Genomic DNA, 19,192 nt, shown 5'->3' with positions numbered 1-19,192 from the left:
TCTAGCTCTTCAAGGTTGAAGATGTCCGATTTCTGGGTGTGCGACCAGCCCAAAAGAGCGGCAAAGTTCACGAGAGTTGCGGCAAAGACGCCCTGGGTGTCCTTGAAAAAGCTGAGGTCGATATCCGCATTGCGCTTGCTGAGCTTCTGTCCTGACTTGTCCACTAGCAGAGGTACGTGGCCGAACTGCGGAGGCGTCCACTTGAAGGCGTTGTAGAGCGCGACGTGCATGGGGGTCGAGGGCATCCATTCCTGATTAGAGTGTGAGCTTGTGCATCTTCTTTGGCATCTCTTCCATCGCAGCTTACCGTTCCTCGAATGACATGGGTGATCTTCATGAGATGATCATCCACCACGTTCGCCAGATGATAGGTCGGGTGTCCGTCGGACTTGATCAAGATGGGATCATCATAGACACGCTCGATCAGATCCAACTTGTTCGGCGAGCGGTTCTGGCCTGTCTTTCCGTACACCAGATCATTGAACATCGGGTATCCCTCCACCTTCAGTCGAACGACATGCGCTTCGCCCTTGGCCGCTCTCTCTTCCGACTCCTCCGCTGAGACCTCCCCGCATTTCCTATCGTAGCCGGCCGGCAGTCCAGCTTGGCTGCGATGTCTGGCGAAAGCGTCCAATCGATCGGCAGAGCAGAAGCAGCGGTAGGCGTGGCCGTTCTCGATCAGCTCCTGCGCGTGGGAGCGGTAAATGGCGGTTCGTTCGGACTAGAGCCTCTCTTAGTAATTGGCCCTAATGAGCATGTCTCCTTCTATCATACCTGTCTGTAAGGACCGTACGGACCACCGACGACCGGACCTGTAGAGAGCAATCACCCGTTAGCCATCTACTAGCCTCGCACGGTTCCACGCAAATTGTCTCCGCACCTTCATCCCAGTGCAATCCAGCCCACCGAAGGTCATCATAAAGCCTCTGCTCAGCATCCGGAATTGTACGTTTCTGTAGCCAATCCCTCAATTAGCCCTACCTCCTTCCAAGGTTGATCCACAGCTGTTGGGCCAGCTAATCACCGCACCTGATCCGTATCCTCAATGCGCAGCAAGAACTGTCCCCCGGTGCGCTTCGCCAAAAGGTAATTGAACAGGGCCGTTCGCAAAGATCCCAAATGAAGATAACCAGTCGGGGACGGTGCGAATCGAGTCCTCGCCGGCGAGTCAGGCAACTTGGTCTTCTTGTTGATCGTATTGTTATTGCCAGCGCGGAGATTCGATGCCGGCGCGACGGAGGAATACCGGGCTCGGCATTGAGTGCAGACCCAAGGACGACGGGCCCAGACGGTCGGGGTTGTTGGGCGCCTGAGCATCGCGAGTGACAGGACAGATATCAAACTGCCGATGCTAATGCTATAGAAGTAACAAGTATGCGCTGAAGCTGGGGAAAATAAATGGCGGAGAAAGAAAGATAAATCCCGACAGAAAAGGCGGAAAGCGCAATTAAATGTTATATGATTGGTGGATCCCGGGCGGCAATAAATAATTATCGGGCGCTGCTTTTATCGCGATTGCTTTGCCTTTTTACTTTTACTGCCTCAGCCGCTCTCTCTCTTTTCTCTCTCCCCCTCTATTTACTTGGTCGCCAGAAACACACGGCTTTGCTGGCTTTAGACTTTGCTCTTTTCTAATTTTGCTTGTTGTTTATACTGTCATTTTTGATACCCTTTATTCGTCGCTCGTGTTCGTTGGGGATCTTACTCTTTACTTCCTACTATCAGTATGTGTTCCCGCTATCGCTTAAAAATCAGACATTACTAGCTTGAGGTTCCAGTATGCTGACTGATTTGGTCTGGTTTAGTGTCGAAAGCGGACGTTGACCTCTACGGTATATATATATTGTCTACTCTTATTCTTTGCTTAGAAAAATGCGAAAAGCCTACACTAGCACCAGCGACTAATTATAATGTGATGGATCATAGAGGTCTTGGGCATTGACAAGAGTGCCAGCAAGGATGACGTCCGGAAGGCTTATCGCAAGGTATGCAGCTTCTCTATATTGGTCGCAGTGTCCAAGCACAGTCTAATATATCCTTTTATCTTATAGGCCGCCCTAGCAAACCACCCCGACAAAGTCCCCGAAGCCGAAAGAGAAGAAGCAGAGGTTCGATTCAAGGCCGTGCAGGAAGCCTACGACATCCTCTACGACGAAGAAAAGCGTGAAATCTATGATACCCACGGAATGGGCGCTTTCAACGGCTCCGGTGAACCGGGTATGGGCGCGGGCCCTGATTTGGATGATATTCTTGCGCAGATGTTCGGTGGTATGGGAGGTATGGGCGGCATGGGCGGCATGCCCGGTGGACCGCATGCGCGTAAGCCGCGCAAGAGCCCGGATGAGGAGCAGAAGTATGAGGTTCGCCTGGAGGATCTGTACAAGGGCAAGACAGTCAAGTTTGCTAGTACGAAGAACGTGATTTGCTCTCATTGCCAGGGCAAGGGTGGTAAGGAGAGGGCGACGGCCAGAAAGTGCTCCACTTGCGATGGTGAAGGTAGGTTTATACACTTTGGAACTTGCTGTGCAGAATTTCGGGCTAATGTGCTCAGGTTACAAGCAAATCTTGCGCCCGATGGGTCAGTTCCTGTCTCCGGCTATGGTGCCCTGCCCTACCTGTAACGGAGCGGGTGACTACTTTGTCGACAAGGATAAGTGCAAGAAGTGCAAGGGCAAGAAGACCACCGAGGCCAAGAAAATGCTGGAGATCTACATCCCTCGCGGGGCGAGGTGAGTCTGCTATATGTGGCACTGTCTGTAGTGTAATCACTAACTCTGTGTTAGGGAAGGAGACAAGATCATCCTCGAGGGCGAGGCCGACCAGGTGCCGGGTCAGGAACCTGGAGATATCGTTTTCCACATCGTGGAAGAGGAGCATGAAACTTTCCGGAGGGCTGCTGCCGACCTGACAGCAACAATTGATGTTACGCTGGCCGAGGCCCTGACGGGCTTCTCCCGGGTGGTGGTCAAGCACCTTGACGGTCGCGGAATCGAAATCCAGCACCCCAAGACCCCCGGTGAGGTTCTCTACCCAGGCCAGGTCCTGAAGGTTCCTGGTGAGGGTATGCCCATCAAGCGCAGCGATGCTCGCGGCGACCTGTACCTGGTCGTCAACATCAAGTTCCCCGACGGGCAATGGAAGCCCAGCCCTGCTGTTCTGGAGCAGCTCAAGGAACTGTTGCCCAAGCCGGAACCCCCCATTCAGGCTGACACCGTGGACGAGGTGGAATTCGACCCCAAGGGCAACCTGGATGACTTTGGGGCGCATGACCCCGAAGGGGGTTCTGCCTGGGAGGATGACGATGAGGGTGAGACAACTGCTCAGTGTGCGACGCAGTAGACTCTCGGCATGCTTATGCTTTCTCTGTATCTGTTTTGCCTCTGCTCCTTCTTTTGTTTCTGTCCTTTTCAAGGACATTATACCTCTCTGCTTGTTCACCTCATGATGATAGACTCGTTGGCTGTTTCTGGATCAGCTCCCCTCTCGCATCGTGGGCGTTTCGGGTCAACTTTTATGGATTGATCGATGAGATAAATATAGTTTTATGATGGGAATGATGATTGTTGAGTGTGCAACTCTTTTCTGTCCAACGTAGACAAAGGACCTTGTGCAGAGAGCTTCTTAATCTGAATCACGACTCCTATCAGCCAATGAACCACCGATGCGCCTACGATTATGTGACTACGGAGAAAGACATCGGTGGACATGCTGAGGCATACATATCCAGGAGCATGTCATGGCATGTCGAAGGACTGACTTTGTTGGAAGGAACATAAAAGGACCGTCAATACCTGGATAATATAGTTCTGCCTACTCTGTCTGATCGACAAGGTATTGACTAGCCTAGTACTTTTACATCTTACTGACTCGGCAGGATAGGCATATTGTTTTCATGATGTTCTGGAATTATCGTAGGTGCTTTGGAGGATGGTGGGTATCATCAATGTGCAGAAATATCTGGTCTCGCACTCACTACACTCCTCCCTCTCTTTCTACACGAAACTGTCGACGCATACCAAACATCCAACACGTACTCTTTGGCTGACTGCAGCCCCCTAATTAACATGCGACTTTTAGCTTTATAATGCTGTATAAGGGTTTTGTTGGCTACCTTGCTCGGTTTGAATCAGCCGCTATACAGACAATGCCGGCACTTATGAGCGACTTTCTTGGCTTTCCGGTACTCCCCATCGTCCGGAAGGACACCTGAGGTCCTCCTTCTTTGCGTGTTCAGGGCACTTGACAAATTCGCTATTGAGACTGTGGTCGCAAGTATAGCGAATTTGATATTGTGTGCAAACGTCATGTTGGGGAGGCATGTTTCCCTGGTATGGGGGAAGAAAAGATCTATAAGAGAAGCGATTTCACGTATTGGATATGCGCCAAGTAGAAGCCCTCAATGGATGTACGTGATTCATAAGTAGGTCGATGTGCGGAATTGTTGACCATTAAGACTGGGAATTGAGTCCCTTAAATAAGTTGTTCGAGTAGTGTGAAATGTCTAGGGCCATCAGTGACTGAATGTGTAGTATATACCCTCGTTAATAACTGTATGGGGGTGCTTAACTGAATGGGCTCATTGCACCTTCGTCGGTGGGTGAATATGTTTTGTCCCTGTTCGTTATCCAGGTAATATATCGAGAGATTGTGAAGTTGTTGCAGAGTGCTTTCACAGATTATTCCGAGATCTGAAGCGTTGGGGAAGATATCCACTGGCTTCTTCAATGATAAATCCAAACCAATCCCCAGTTCCCACCCATTTTATTCATCAATGGGCTGTCGATTGTTGTCGGGAGTATCCATCTGATCTCAGGCTTAGTCCCAAGCTCTCCTAGATGTGAGAAGTGTGAGAACCTGGAGAGCTGTGATGACAAGGGAATCAGGTTACTTTATGTAGATACCAGTGGCTGATTATAGTTACCTGTCTGGGAAGTTCCTCCCTTTCACCTTTTTCTTCTGATTAGTTCTAACTTCACCTCTACTACATTCAATCGGTACTTCACTGTATGCCCTTCGGCTTCTGCCTGCTGACCTTGTCGGTAGCTTCCGTTTCTAGAATATCTCTTTTCCGGCTGTCGCCGTCCTCATCTTGCAAATATTTTTCAGACCTTTTGTTTTTTTCCTCTATATGGGTATTATCTAAATGTATGTATATGGAAAAGTCAACATGTATGAGATCCTTTACTCCAAATTACTTACTGTAAGTATATATAGCATGGCCGCTACATTGTTCCCAAAGTCCCTTCTGATTGGCTGTTGTCCAAGTTCTGCAGAAATATGGCTCTTCCATTGGCCCAGTTGCATTTTTCGGGCTGCCCACACTAACCACTTGCGCACCCCATCAAATATAAGCGGCCAGATCAAGTAATCTCGTCAACTGAACTTCCTCGTGAGCAGAGCATGTTAGGATCACACGCGAAATCAATAGACTACTGAATCTGCCAGGCCAATAGTATTGCTGAATATTTCTGTTTGTTTCTAATTGCTGGATAAGATTATATCATTACTTTGCAAGGAAGTGGTAGATAGTCAGAGCCGATGTCAACCAGTGAGTGACCTTTTCGTAGTGCCCAAGTATTAGATAGGTCGTCAACTGGCAAGTCTCTGGCCAATTGTTTTCGCAGCTTGAAAATCCTTCTTTATTTGTTTGTGAGTTATAAGGATTGCATCGAATTAATTTACGATATATTCGACTCATGGATGTGGGAAACAGGGTTTCCTGACCCGATCCAACACTACCTATGATGCTGTGCATTGCAGCTGCACAACGCCACAGGTGCTGGCTTCGGACTTTTAACGGGGTTGCAAACCCGGGCTGGTTCAACACAAGTCGGGATGAGGGAATAAATAATGCATGGATACCGAAAGGAGAATTGTAACCCCCATGCTCTTTCTCCATGCCCCTCTGTGCCCCCATGGATATAGCGTGGGGTACACACCTCCCACGGGCTCCATCTCCATCACCTCAACCAACCAACTAAACCAACCCGAGCCGAGAGCCACGCGATCCAAGGCTGATTTCCGAAACATTGGTACGGGGTCCCCATCACACCTCCAGCCTGTTTGCTGCTATTTAATTGTCAGCTTTCCCACTGTGCCTGAGTTTCCATTCCAGATAGTTTCCGAGTGGTATTCTAACATTTTTTCGCTTTTTCTTCCGCTCTCTTTTGATGCCCCTTTCGGTACGCGGCTAATCTGACTCGGACATTCTCCGCCGATTAACTCGGCACCGGCGCACCGCATTCCTTAATCCCGGGGTAACCTTCTCGGTGTCAAGGCGTCAAAGCAGCGGTCTTATTTTGCGACCCTGCTTCCTCCGTCATAGTAACTTTGAATAGCCATATAGCTAGTGAAGTGTTTTGTCGACAGACAACGGACCATTCAACATGTCGTGCCAGTCACAGGCTTCATGCGAGGGCTGCTCTTGCAGCGGCAGTGGCAGCAAAGGAGTGGTTAATATTGAAGATTGTGAAACCGAGCTGCTCGCCCTCCGGAAGAAAACCATAGAACTTGAAAAGACTCTTGCATCCATGAAGAGTTCGTCAGGCAGCACACCGAAAGCCGGACGCAAGCTGCGGTCCACCAAGTGGTTTCAGTGCGAAGGCGACCCAGGAATGATGGCCTTGTACATTGAAAGATACCTCAACTATGGTGTTACTCGGGAGGAACTGATGTCTGGCAAGCCTATTATCGGAATAGCTCAAACCGGATCCGATCTGGCACCGTGCAACCGTCATCACCTGGAGCTTGCCAAAAGGGTCCGAGAGGGTATTAGAACTGCTGGCGGAATCGCCTTCGAGTTCCCCACTCACCCCATTCAAGAGACTAGCCGACGGCCCACCGCTTGTATCGATCGGAACCTTTCTTATCTTGGCCTCGTTGAGATCCTTCATGGCTATTTTCTGGACGGGGTAGTCCTCCTCACCGGGTGCGACAAGACCACCCCGGCATGCCTGATGGCTGCTGCCACAGTCGTACGTTGTTCTGCAAGACTTGCATCTTATTTTTTCACAGCTGCCCAACTGACTCGGATCCCCAGAACATCCCTGCTATATGTCTCAACGTCGGTCCCATGCTTAATGGTTATGTGAAGGATGAACTGGCTGGTTCGGGAATGGTGGTCTGGAAAGGCAGAGAGATGCATGCTGCAGGACAGATCACCACGGAGGAATTTGTAGATTACATCTCCCGCGGGTACGTCACGAAATTTTGGACACGCTTTCCTGGCTTGGACTAACGCTCGGCATTAGTGCACCGTCAGCAGGACATTGCAACACGATGGGTACGGCATCTACTATGAATGCGCTTGCAGAAGCCCTTGGCATGGCCCTGCCTGGGTCAGCTGCCATTCCAGCTCCCTACCGTGAACGAGCTCAATGTGCCTATGAGACCGGATTACAGATCGTAGAGATGGTGCACTCTGATCGCAAGCCAAGTGACATCATGACCAGAGAAGCTTTCGAGAATGTCATTGCTGCCAACACCGCGATTGGAGGTAGTACGAATGCTCCCATTCATATCAATGCCATCGCGAAGCATATTGGTGTGGATCTCTCGCTAGATGACTGGGACCGCATCGGGTTCCACATCCCGCTCTTGCTAAATATGCAGCCGGCGGGGGAGCTGCTAGGGGAGGAGTATTACCGAGCCGGAGGGTTGCCGGCTATTATGGCGGAGCTGCTGGATGCGGGCAAGTTGAATGCAGATGCTGTGACGTGCAATGGCCACACTGTAGCACAAAACGTCCGTGGGAAACATAGCTGGAATCGGCGGATGATCAGAGCTTATGACGATCCTCTTCTCAAGGATGCTGGCTTCCTTCACTTGACCGGCACCCTGTTTGACTCGGCCATCATGAAAACATGCGTCATCTCTGAGCCGTTCAGGCAAAAATTCTTAGAGAATCCCGCAGATCCAAATGCATTCGAGGGGTCTGTGGTAGTTTTTGATGGACCGGAGGATTACCATCGTCGGTTAGAGGACCCCTCCACCCCCATCACTGACACAAGTATCCTGGTGATGCGCGGGGCTGGTCCACTGGGCTATCCCGGTGCAGCTGAGGTGGTCAACATGCACCCTCCGGGAAGGCTGCTGCGAGAGGGGGTCAAGTCGCTTCCATGCATTGGTGATGGACGGCAGTCGGGAACTTCAGGATCTCCATCTATCTTGAACGCTAGTCCTGAGGCAGCAGCGGGTGGTAACCTTGCAGTCCTTCGGGATGGAGACCGGCTCCGAGTGGACCTTAACCAGCGGCGGGTAGACATCCTTGTCTCTGCAGACGAATTAAAGAAGCGAAAGCAGGAGCTCGAAGCAAGTGGGGGGTACAATATGCCGGAAAGCCAGACCCCATGGCAGGAGTTATTCCGCAAGGAAACGTCCCAGCTGAACGAAGGAATGGTTCTCCGAGAGGCAGTCAAATACCAACGGCTGGCGCAGCGATACCCGGAGCCCAGGCACAATCACTGAATAATGACTATTTTGTTATGGATTAATCTGAATAATGAAAAACCATCACTTCTTTGACCCACCAGCCGCTTCATGGGGTGGCGCGTGCGCGCAACAAGACACAGTTCATCACGCAGGCTTGTTGCTTGATGATATCATGTAGTGTATACAGCTCAATACCCACTATAGGAAACGCGATTAGTAGGCATTCAGTACCCGATCAGACCTCAATCCGGAGGATACACCACCGGACCAATAGAGCTGTATGAGCTTAATTGCTAATGAGCTAGTGAAAGCTAAATTTGGGAAGAGAGTATGCGAGATAGCATCTCCGCAAGGGTATTAGGTGAAATTATGACGCGTGGGATGGCACATGGAGCACAGAGTATGGAGGAAGCTCTGAAGGAATGTAAAGCTAAGCTCCAGGCCATCTGGCCACTGCTCAATCACGGGATTACCAGCCCCTCCTTTGAACTGTTCCGTCTTCTTTTCGTGCCTGGGAAAGAGCGGAAGACGTGCGATCTGTGCGACATCCGTCCGTGAGCCTCTGTTGACTCACTCCTGTCTACCTCTCACCCCCCTAAGCAGTGTCGGTCTTGACACCGCCATATTGTGCTTGATAGCACAGGGGCCTGAGCAACCCTCAGAAACACTTGTTGTGGCCCAGTGGTGAATTGCAGAACAAGGAACCTTGGAATGACTGCACGCCTGCATGAACAACACGGCAGGGCCGTGATAATCCTGGCTTCTGTGATTTGATCCCAAGAATGTAGCTTGGCTCGGCCAAGCTAGCTAATGCGGTGATTATTTCTTTTTTGAACTTCAGTGTTGCTCATCTGCTAAAAGTTTTGATAGGAGAACGGCGCTAGTGATATCATGTTTTGGCGATCGCAGCCAGGCTAGCTCGCTAAGGCATATTAGCCACATGGTGTGCGACACCAACAATAACAACTATGCTACTACCCTCAGGACTGCAGCCGAAGAAAGGGATAGAAAGTTAAAACTCAACCGAGGAAGGATCGAGACCAGCCCGAAAATGAGAGCCAAGATCGGGTGATTTCGTGATAGAGGTCTCGAACCCCCAAGGTGAAGTGTTCACTAGGCGATGCCCCGGGTGACATGATAGGGGGTGGTGGTCGTGATGGAGGCCACCAAGCAAGGACTTGAGTCACCATGGAGTAGTGTGCGCCATAGGCACAGCCACCGCAGCCCGGAGGTGAAGTAATTTTAGGCAACTGAATCTAGTGGATGATGTGATCCGTGATGCTCACGTTCGTACTCGGATTCTCTTTCTGCCCTCTCTCAATTCTTCGACAGCTGATTGGAATGATACAGTCTATGCATCAAAGCAACACACCTCGCAGCTCGGAAGCAACATATCCAGGATCGGGATATCAAAATACGGGCCTGGATGGCGGAAAAAGACACAGAAGGGAAAAGTTAAAATATCGCCCGAGGGTGGATCCCGTGGGGCTCGGGTTTCCCGCGTCAAAGTTTCCTGTTGCAGGGCAAAGATTCCATTGATTTAGGGCGGGATTAGGGTGATTAGGGTGATTAAAGCCCACGGAACGGATCCAGTTGCAAGTTCAGTTGCCCACGCTACCGTTTGGGATGACGGGCGCCTTCTCAGTGTGGTCTAGCCCGTGACATCAAGAAAAATTTTCCACACTTTTCCAGTTTCCACACCCACAATTCTTAGGTCCGCCTGACTGACTTACTCTGACCTCAGACCGCCCCAGAGGCGCGCACCATCTCGAATTTCCTGCCTCTTTTTAAACCAATCCGGTGCTCGTTATTTGTCCTGTTGCTCTCTTGCTCTCTCCCTCCTTCCAATTCCTGCATACGTCTCCTTTGACGGACATCCATGCTCCTTGTTCCTTTCTGTCCAGTCAGATGCGAGCTTGCCACCATGCGGTTCTAAGAAGCAATCTTAAAGAAAGAGCCGTCCACACCGTCCCGCTGCTTCTACTGCTGCGCCTGTTGCTTTAGCTGTCTCGCGGCCCCTCTTCCCAGCTTCCCTGGTCTCCTGGTCCTGTCGATCAGTCCCAATTCCAATAAATAAAGCCCGTCTCAATCCAGATTTTTCTTCCTTCAGGCTTCGCGAAGAAAAAGGAATCTGACCCTCCATTCAACTTTGGGCCGGGCCTAGACTGTCGCCAGGCACGTCTACATATACATACAATCGCACACACCGCATTGTTACAGCGTGTCATGCATCTCGCTCTTGCCTTCCCCTGGACTTGAGCCATCTTATCGGAGGCAGTTTCGACGAATCCTACTCCTTTCCCAAAGCACTTGGGGGCACAATCAGCCTTTATTGATTGTTGCCTAACATCCTCTTTTCCTCCTTCATCTTCTACTTTCAGGTTATACTACTTGTTTGTTTAAGATGTACGTCGACTTATAACCCGTCGTTGCAACTCGCAACCCGTTGTTTCTTTGATATTCTGTTCATCAGCAAGCGAGCGTTTTCTCGATCTTCTTTCTACACATTTGAAGTTTTCAAAATCTCTCTCGACATCGTGTCACAAAAACAGCCTCATCGATTCTCATTACCATGGCTCCCAACCTCTTTCTATGTTTGCGGAACGTGTTCTGCCCGACCTACTGGTTCCAGCGTGGAGAACGCATCCAAGGTTCTATCCACAAAGAGGAACATTGGGATAGTCCCGTTCCTGGCATCTACAAGTACATCCCGGGTCGGGGATGGCATCTTGTCTACAAAGACGGCAATGACAGCGATGAGAAAGTGCCTGTCCCGCTTGTCTATTGCCGGATCCTTCACCGTTACATCTTTGAACACGAAATGGAGGAGCGCTGCCGCTGGCACACCGTGGAAATCCACGAAGGCGCCAAGCCAGAAAAATTCATGTTCTTCCTCCTTGATGATGGATACACCTGGGTGGCCGGATGGGATGCCAAGGGCAAATTTATTCCCGGTCCTTACCAGAAATGGCACTATGATGCAGAGTCGAGGACCCTGCGCCGGGTGCTGTTCCCCGAAAGCTCGAATGTGTCCCGGGCTAGCATTTTGCCGAACAAGATGACTTAACCCTTTTCGAGTGGGAACAAACCGAAAACTTCTTTTGCTGTCAACACATTTGCTTGACCATCGTGATGCTATCTGCAGCTGGATTCTACAGAACATGCGGTGGTCGAATGCGCGTGCACACGACTGATTGATTGCTATATGGGATAGCGTTTAAGCGAGGTGTCTTTCTTATTTGCTTCCTTTTTTTTTTCTTGTTTGCCTTTGCTACTTTTTTATGATGATATTCACACATGAGCCTGTAATGCTGGGATGAATCTGCTTTTCTGCAGTGACCTTGTTTACAAAGCGACAATGGCGTTCGGGTCAAGGTCATAGAAAATCGGATAGACATTGCGATAGAGCGCATGGGGGTTTGGCTTTGTCGTCTTCTTGTTCATTTCACATCTTCTGTATTTGTTATTTTTCGGGTGACTGATCATTCAGCGAACCGCACAATGGAGCAAAGGACAGTCTATTTTTACACACTACATAATATCTTAGTATGAACGTATTTGTCATGGATCACTTGAAGCTCAAAATTGAGAGATGTACTCGGGTAGACATTGTGGGAAAGTTTAGCGCATGCAAGTCCGGGTATGGATGGGATCGACATGACAGCTGCATGAGATGTATCGTCGCAGGATTCTTCTTCCTACTCTACTGCACTTTTCACATGTGAGTCGGAACTAAATCGGGGTTGCCGTGGTCCTATGGATGACGGAGTAAACCGGAATCCTTTCCCTGCTCCAGTATTTCAATCTACCTCTACACCAGCCATCTGATACATACTATGTAAGCCATCGACATCCACATCCACAACATCGAATAGCCAATAAATGCCACCAGGACACTTAACATAACACTCAGTATAACCGTATCCCCTTCTATCAACTATAAATGAGATCCCAGACCGAATATCCATCCCATTCACCAGGAACAGAACAGGCCTCACCCAGAACCCTACTTAGTACCTACTTACCTACCTACCTACCTACAACTTCGCCCCCTTCCCACCACCACCACCAACAGCAGTATCATCACTCACAAGCAACCTCTCCAACCCCCTCCTAACACCCACCTCCATCCCCTCCCTCGTCGGCCTCATCGTCTCCCTCGCCACAAACACATGCGTGTACCCCCCAACAACCTTGACCTCGTCCTCCCCTTCCTTAAACACCCCGACTTCATACGTCACGCTGCTATTCCCCAGCTTCGTGACCCGCAGCCCCAGGTCTAGTATATCTGGGAATGAGACGGAGGAGAAGTAGTCGCAGTAGGAGGAGACCATTATCCCGACTTGGTTGCTTTTGAATTTGGATGGTGTGGAAGAGGAGGTGGAGGAGGAAGAGGAGGGGTCAGGTGTAGTAAGTGTGGGGTTGTTGTGCGTGAAGGGATCCATTCCGCAGTGCGTGATTAAGTACGTGTTTATTATGCTGTCGAAGAGCATGGCGTAGACTGTGTTGTTGAGGTGGGCGTACATGTCGTTGTCGAACCTGGATTTTATCTGTTAGAGGTGATGGATGGGGTGGTGGAGGAAGGAAGGAAGGATGGTGGTGGCTCACCATCTTGTTCGGTGCGTTTGGTGGTAGATGTAGTCGCTTCGGAGACGGCGCTTTTTGTGCGCTATGGAGGTGGACATTTTGCGGTGAGTGTGTATGTGCGCGTGTGTGTATAGGTGGAATGGGAGATATGGATGATGGTTGGTGAAGTTTAATGTTGTCTATATGATAGATTGAGGGGATGGGATGGGTAGGTTGGAGCTACCGAGTTGAGCCGAGGCATAAGTCCTCCGCCCTGAGCTTGTTCCCACGGAGTGGGAGGGTCATCCGAGGGCCGTTTGTTGGGCGGTCGCCCCTGGCGGGATTCTGCTTAGGTTCAAGCAGTGTTTAGTGAAACGATTCTAACTTCGGGGATTTTCAAGCATTGTTTGTTACTTTATACAGATTTATTGCATTGTTTATTATATTGTATATTCAAGCTATTGTATATTATTTACCCTGATATTAATACAGTTCACTTATGAACTTGTCAACCACGGATCTGTCAATAGTTCGCGGGCGCTCTGTCTCTCTTCTGGATCCCATCGAAGCATCTTCCTCATAAAGTTCATGAACATCTGCTTGTTCTCGCCTTCTAGATACTCTTCTGAGTCAGCCAATGAAATAAATGGGATTGTCTCAGAAGCCTTCCATTGGCCTATTATCGATTAGCTATTGGATAAGTAGATGTTGTAATGATGAAGATATACCTGACGAGTCCCAGTACTCCAGGCTGCGAGGTGATTTACGAAGAAACTCCACTGGTGGAGGCCCCAGAATCGCTACCATTTCGGCCAGAAGTTGCGCATCTGAATGGCAACCGTCTGGCCCTCTGCCATCAAATAGGTGGTGGTCTTCGAAGAGATCCCAGATCTTGAGACTCATATTAGCCGATGCCATAATGGAAAGTATAGTAGAGAGCCAGATTCATGCTCACCAACACTCCGACATTCCATATATCAACCTTCGCTGTCCAACTCATCCCAAGAATGACTTCAGGCGCGCGATAAATATCCGGCTGGATCAATCCTTCGTGCACTTCCCCAAGACGAGCTTCTCCGAAGTCCGTGAGCATCGGCATCCCGAAGCCACTCCAGCCCTTCTTGCGACGGTACGGGCGAGACTGATAGACAAGGTACTCATTATCAACCTTGCGAGGACTCGGTTCATTAGTCTCGCCATCATCCCATTCCCGGAAGACCGATTCGCATTTTGCAGCAACGATGATATTCTTCGCTTGGATATCTAAAGAGAACATTAGCCAGTTATAGACGATGGCCTGCGACGTGTTACAGACCAGTATGTATTACATGCGCCTCTGAATGTAGGTAATCAAGGGCCAGTAAAAGCTGCTGCAGTGCCCCTTTTAGTAGGTCCTCAGGAAGGCTCATTGGGTCCAATGTTGCCTGGAAATGCAGAGGCTTGTTAACGGAGGTTCGTAAACAAGGCACTGATGTATGCCTTTGGGACTCGTAAGCTCAAATTTCTCTATCATTTGGCGGACGAGACTGCTGCCGGGATGCTGTGACTTTATCCGCGAAAGGTGCTCCAATACGCGCACCTCTCAATTGTCCCTCGAGCTGCTGATGTATACTTTTAGCGCTATATACCGGTGGTGTCTACCTAAGAAGTTAGCTACACATACGAGATTCGAGAAGAGTAGACTGATACCCACTGCAAGTCACGACCGAACCACAACGTTGAGTTTGCCCCCAAACCCAATTTGCTGATAACTTGGTACCTAGAATGAAATACATCACCAAGCTTCACTGGATAGTAGAGACCACGCTTATACGCAGGCATTCGTTCTTCCTCTATTTTCTTTGTTGAGTCCAGAATGGGACAGCTAGATGACATGGCCCTTCTTGGGAGAACTGGCAGTCGAGAGAATCGACTGAACTGAAGAAGGATCTTCATCGCAGAAAGGTAAAATTGTATATTAAAAGCTATTGATCACGAAAATTCCATAATATCACAATATCCCTACAACCTAACCTGTTGTTCTTATTGCCAGGACTTTCCTCGAAAGGGAGCCGCCGAGGTTCTGTTGCTTGCTTTATATTGCCTCTTTAGGTAGTGATCTGCATAGTAAGTCATCGACACCTTGTGGATTAGGTGTCAACCTCTTGTGACTAATCTATTTTTGGGCTAGTGTCATGGTTTCATACTCAATATCTCTTCCTTGAGATTGTCTGATATTCTTAAGCTTGCTGAGGTCACATACATGGGTTGCATTCTACACATCGCACTGACTATGGAAATGAGTTGGGTAAACACCGCTCCATTGCAAAGATGTCCTCACTTTCAAATGGTCCCGGGGTCATCGTTCCAGCACCCCAGCCCTTGAAGCCAGAAGACCGTGACGCAGCGCTGAGGCTTTTTGATAGTATCGTCGAGCAATTCGAACCTTCGCAGGCAACCGAGAAAGGCTTGAAATCAGTTTCTCTTATTCGACTTATGAAAGAGGAGGTTTCCGATAAAGATAGCTTTCTCGAACTCTTCTTCCATTTCATTGAACAACATTTAGGTGGTGTCTCGCTCGATGCAGAGCCCTCCATTGCTCACATTTTAACTCGTTTGGACAATTTCAGTACATGGACCACCTAGGACAAAAGTTCCCTTGGTGAAAGCCTGGTCATATTCGCAAACTTTCTGATCGGTTATTTCTTCTTGCCCTGTATGTTGCTATACACATGCTTGAAGTTAGTGGAACTAACAATCGTTTAGTGAAAGCTTTGGCTGCGAAAACTCCACAACTTACGCCAGCATCTTTTTCCCGTGCTCAGATCTCCGAAGCAGGAGTTGGTACGCCTCAACGTATCCCCACTTTACGACGGGGCTGTCTTTTGCGTGATCGACATAGATGCGTCGTAACTCGAAAATTCGATATCCAGGAAGCTGAGGATCGATTAGCAAAAGACGGAACCGATTTCAAAGACGACGACCGAGGGTCGTTGTTGCCGGAGAGCGATGCGATGGCCTTTCTGGAGGTAGCACATATTATCCCTCATTCCCTCATGTCACTCACCAGTATTGACGGGGAGCCAAAACTGGTGTGTAATCATCCAGAATCTCGCATTTAATCCATCACTTACAATCTATCTAGCCCGAGCACAAACAAATGGCCCACAAGATCTTGAATATGTTCAATCCCACTGCTACTGCCCTCATTAGTGGGACTGACATTGATCGACCCATGAATGCGCTCACTTTGACCCAGGATCTTCACACGTTGTTTGGAAGATTTGAGATCTTGTTTGAATGTGTTGGGCCTCACACCTACAAGATCGACTACGTAAAAAGAGATCGCTTACTTCGAATTGTGAAGCTCCCAGTCACCCGAACGCTGTATCTCACTCCAGATCGCAATATAGACCCGCCATCTGTTGATCTTCTGAATATCCAACATGCCATAGCGAAAACTCTTCATCTGAGTGCTGCGGGTAACTTCATTGACAAATTTCTTAGGGATATGGAGATGGAAGGCGGGCAAGTGATGTCAGATGGGACTAGTCGCACCTACGATTATGTGCGTTTCAAACTCGCCGCTTGACTTGATGGTGGTGAAGAAATGTCTGGTTACCAGGAGTCTGCAAGGTTTTAGTCCCAGCTAAATAGCTGCACTTTATCCTCATAGGAACTGACTTTTCAGTCATTTATGCCATATTCTCGGCAGTAATATATAATTCTCAATATCAATTACAGTTGAACACAGGTGGTGTGTGATTGCTTGTATATTTACTATAATCAATGTAAAATATTTCTCTTTAGACTCTGTTACAAACAGTACCTTAGTACTTGTACATTCTATATTATATAGCTAGGAACATTAATAGCGAATTCTTATAGAAAATCATGCCTTTTGCGGGATGGAGACTATAGACGGGGAATTTCCCCGCATCGCCAAAATTTTCTTTTCTTTCGCCGCCACGGAACCAAATCAGGAACGAATCCCCTTCTCTTGTCCCCTGTCCTTTCAGCTTAGTACTTTCGCTTTTTATACTGCCATTCTTCTCACCCTCGCTATCCCTCCTGGCTCCCTCTCCTCGCATTACCGCGTACCTGCTGCGACGCGGCCGGATTCCCCCGCCCATCATGTCTCTCGTGCCCGTCGACACCACGCTGCAAGTCCCACCTCCTGACCCGGTTCAGGAGCCCCCTGAGGTGGCCATCACGCCCTGCGACCCATGGCCTGCACCATACTATCTTGAAGGCGGCCTGCGTCGGGTGAAGCCATACCACTACACCTACAACACTTTCTGCAAGGAGCGCTGGCGGGGTCGTGAATTGGTGGACATTTTCCTGTCGGAGTTTCGCGATCGTCCCGCAGAGTACTACGTACGCTCCCCATCTCTTGGCTATTTTGATCAACCATATACTAACATAGAATGTTTGTGACTGCAGAGGAAAGCCCTACAGGATGGCCTCGTCGCCGTCAACGGCACGCCTGCTGGTCCCAACACCGTCGTCAAGAACGGCCAGATCATCTCGCATACTCTGCACCGTCACGAACCCCCCGTCACCGGGAAAGAGATTGGTATCATCCACGAGGATGACGATTTGATTGTCATTGATAAGCCTGCCGGTGTGCCCGTCCACTCCGCCGGTCGCTACCACTACAACTCTGTGCTCGAAATCATGCGCTCTCAACGCCATCCGGAATGGGTCCCACGACCCTGCAACCGTCTGGACCGACTCACATCCGGAGTCATGTTCCTCGGAAAGACACCGAAAGCTGCAGAAAACATGACTGGCAAGCTCAAGGCCCGCACCCTCCAGAAGGAGTATGTGGCGCGCGTCAAGGGAAAGTTCCCCGACGGTGTCATTGTCTGCGACCAGCCCATCATGTCCGTGAGCCCGAAGGTAGGCTTGAACCGCGTTCGCGCCACTGGCAAGGAGGCAAAGACCAAGTTCCGTCGTTTGGCGTATGTCCCGCCTCAAGCCCCGGAGCCTCAGAGCGCCCCCGACGCAGAGGGACGTGTGGCGACTCCGCCTCCGGTCTACACAAACGAAGACGAAGGATACAGTATCGTCCACTGTTTGCCCTTGACCGGCCGCACGCATCAGATTCGCGTGCACCTTCAGTTCCTCGGACACCCGATCTCGAACGATCCCATCTACTCCAACCGCAAAGTCTTTGGACCGGATCTTGGCAAGAACGAAACCAGCGACGAGCGCGACAACGAGCTCATCGACAAGCTATGTAACATTGGCAAGACCGAAGTCCCCGACACCGTAAGCTACCGGACGCACCTTACCACTGTGCCTATGGTACCGCCAGGCACGGACAACTCCGTCGTGGAGGAGATCATGTCGCGCGAGCACGAAGCCGCCGTGGAGAGATACCACAAGCGCAAAGGCGAGATGTTGTCCGGCGAGAGGTGTAAGATCTGCGACACAGAGCTGTACTCGGACCCTAGACCCGAGGATCTAGGTATTTTCCTCCACGCCGCGGCATACTCTGACAAAGAGGAGGGCTGGAAATACACTAGCAAGATGCCTAGCTGGGCCCTGCCGCCGGACGGTGTGGAGGGACCGCGCGAGATGCCCGACTGGGTGTTTGGTCCTGAGGAAGAGGAGATCGTTATCGGACATGCTGTTTTGCCTGGCGCGGAGGACGGCTCGGAGACGAATATCCCTGCTCTTGTGCAGGGTGTTGGCCTCGTCGATATTTCGTCTGGTAGAAAGGCAGATGCTGCTGCGCAGGCGGCTGCATGATAAACACGTTGGTAACATGGTGCATGATTTGGCGTTACTTTCAATTGCAATTAGAGATTTTTAGACATGTTGAGATGATGAACGACGGACTACATTTTGTCACATAGTTGGATTCGTTTACTTGATACCACCATAGACAAAGTTTCATCTGCCATTCCAAATTGGACATATCATAGAACAAGCGTCATAGGCAAACATAGTTCCATCTGCGGGGTAATACTACACATATATGAATACAGCTTGCTTGGCTTGTCAAGAACAAACAATTGAAAAGTAAGGCCATCTACGTAGTTGATATGATCTGTACGGTAGGTAGGATACAACACCAAATGGGACCAACTACAACGCTACAAGATACAACTACACCGCCAGACGCAACCCTCGGTCATCAAAAAGGTCTTCATAAGATTTGAATTTTTATTCCCAGACTGGCAGCACCAGCCACGACCACAAGCGCCCC

General features: G+C 49.7%; 9 protein-coding genes across 9 annotated transcripts; 6 read left to right on the top strand and 3 right to left on the bottom strand.

The window, feature by feature from the left end:
- Positions 1-163: 163 nt before the first annotated feature.
- On the bottom strand, positions 164-1,317 carry MSE1 (glutamate--tRNA ligase MSE1; the record flags this gene model as incomplete). The annotated part of the gene is made up of 4 exons (XM_041692207.1): positions 164-721; positions 775-812; positions 881-953; positions 1,030-1,317. 4 exons carry the CDS (start codon positions 1,315-1,317, stop codon positions 164-166), a joined length of 957 nt encoding a protein of 318 aa, XP_041545616.1.
- Positions 1,318-1,723: 406 nt separating this feature from the next.
- Positions 1,724-3,339, top strand: AKAW2_60117A (putative DnaJ domain protein (Mas5); the record flags this gene model as incomplete). The annotated part of the gene is made up of 6 exons (XM_041692206.1): position 1,724; positions 1,806-1,832; positions 1,927-1,985; positions 2,052-2,496; positions 2,552-2,729; positions 2,784-3,339. Coding segments are annotated over 6 exons (1,266 nt in total).
- Positions 3,340-6,386: 3,047 nt separating this feature from the next.
- Positions 6,387-8,466, top strand: AKAW2_60116A (IlvD/Edd family dehydratase; the record flags this gene model as incomplete). The annotated part of the gene is made up of 3 exons (XM_041692205.1): positions 6,387-6,974; positions 7,040-7,194; positions 7,251-8,466. The coding sequence occupies 3 exons, from the start codon at positions 6,387-6,389 to the stop codon at positions 8,464-8,466; spliced, it is 1,959 nt and encodes a 652-aa protein (XP_041545614.1).
- Positions 8,467-11,002: 2,536 nt separating this feature from the next.
- On the top strand, positions 11,003-11,497 carry AKAW2_60115A (uncharacterized protein; the record flags this gene model as incomplete). Its single annotated transcript, XM_041692204.1, has 1 exon — positions 11,003-11,497. One exon carries the CDS (start codon positions 11,003-11,005, stop codon positions 11,495-11,497), a length of 495 nt encoding a protein of 164 aa, XP_041545613.1.
- Positions 11,498-12,467: 970 nt separating this feature from the next.
- Positions 12,468-13,115, bottom strand: AKAW2_60114S (acyl-CoA thioesterase; the record flags this gene model as incomplete). The annotated part of the gene is made up of 2 exons (XM_041692203.1): positions 12,468-12,969; positions 13,039-13,115. The coding sequence occupies 2 exons, from the start codon at positions 13,113-13,115 to the stop codon at positions 12,468-12,470; spliced, it is 579 nt and encodes a 192-aa protein (XP_041545612.1).
- Positions 13,116-13,493: 378 nt separating this feature from the next.
- On the bottom strand, positions 13,494-14,405 carry AKAW2_60113S (putative protein kinase; the record flags this gene model as incomplete). The annotated part of the gene is made up of 4 exons (XM_041692202.1): positions 13,494-13,672; positions 13,725-13,887; positions 13,952-14,259; positions 14,312-14,405. The coding sequence occupies 4 exons, from the start codon at positions 14,403-14,405 to the stop codon at positions 13,494-13,496; spliced, it is 744 nt and encodes a 247-aa protein (XP_041545611.1).
- Positions 14,406-15,306: 901 nt separating this feature from the next.
- AKAW2_60112A (uncharacterized protein) lies at positions 15,307-15,621 on the top strand (the record flags this gene model as incomplete). Its single annotated transcript, XM_041692201.1, has 1 exon — positions 15,307-15,621. One exon carries the CDS (start codon positions 15,307-15,309, stop codon positions 15,619-15,621), a length of 315 nt encoding a protein of 104 aa, XP_041545610.1.
- An 86-nt stretch (positions 15,622-15,707) lies between these two features.
- Positions 15,708-16,567, top strand: AKAW2_60111A (HNH endonuclease signature motif containing protein; the record flags this gene model as incomplete). The annotated part of the gene is made up of 2 exons (XM_041692199.1): positions 15,708-16,067; positions 16,121-16,567. The coding sequence occupies 2 exons, from the start codon at positions 15,708-15,710 to the stop codon at positions 16,565-16,567; spliced, it is 807 nt and encodes a 268-aa protein (XP_041545609.1).
- A 542-nt stretch (positions 16,568-17,109) lies between these two features.
- On the top strand, positions 17,110-18,732 carry AKAW2_60110A (pseudouridine synthase family protein; the record flags this gene model as incomplete). Its single annotated transcript, XM_041692198.1, has 2 exons — positions 17,110-17,352; positions 17,419-18,732. 2 exons carry the CDS (start codon positions 17,110-17,112, stop codon positions 18,730-18,732), a joined length of 1,557 nt encoding a protein of 518 aa, XP_041545608.1.
- Between the last annotated feature and the right edge of the window lie 460 nt (positions 18,733-19,192).

Source organism: Aspergillus luchuensis, chromosome 6 (assembly GCF_016861625.1).
Source record: "Aspergillus luchuensis IFO 4308 DNA, chromosome 6, nearly complete sequence".
NCBI lineage: Eukaryota > Fungi > Ascomycota > Eurotiomycetes > Eurotiales > Aspergillaceae > Aspergillus > Aspergillus luchuensis.
This window is presented reverse-complemented; position numbering and strand designations above follow the sequence as displayed.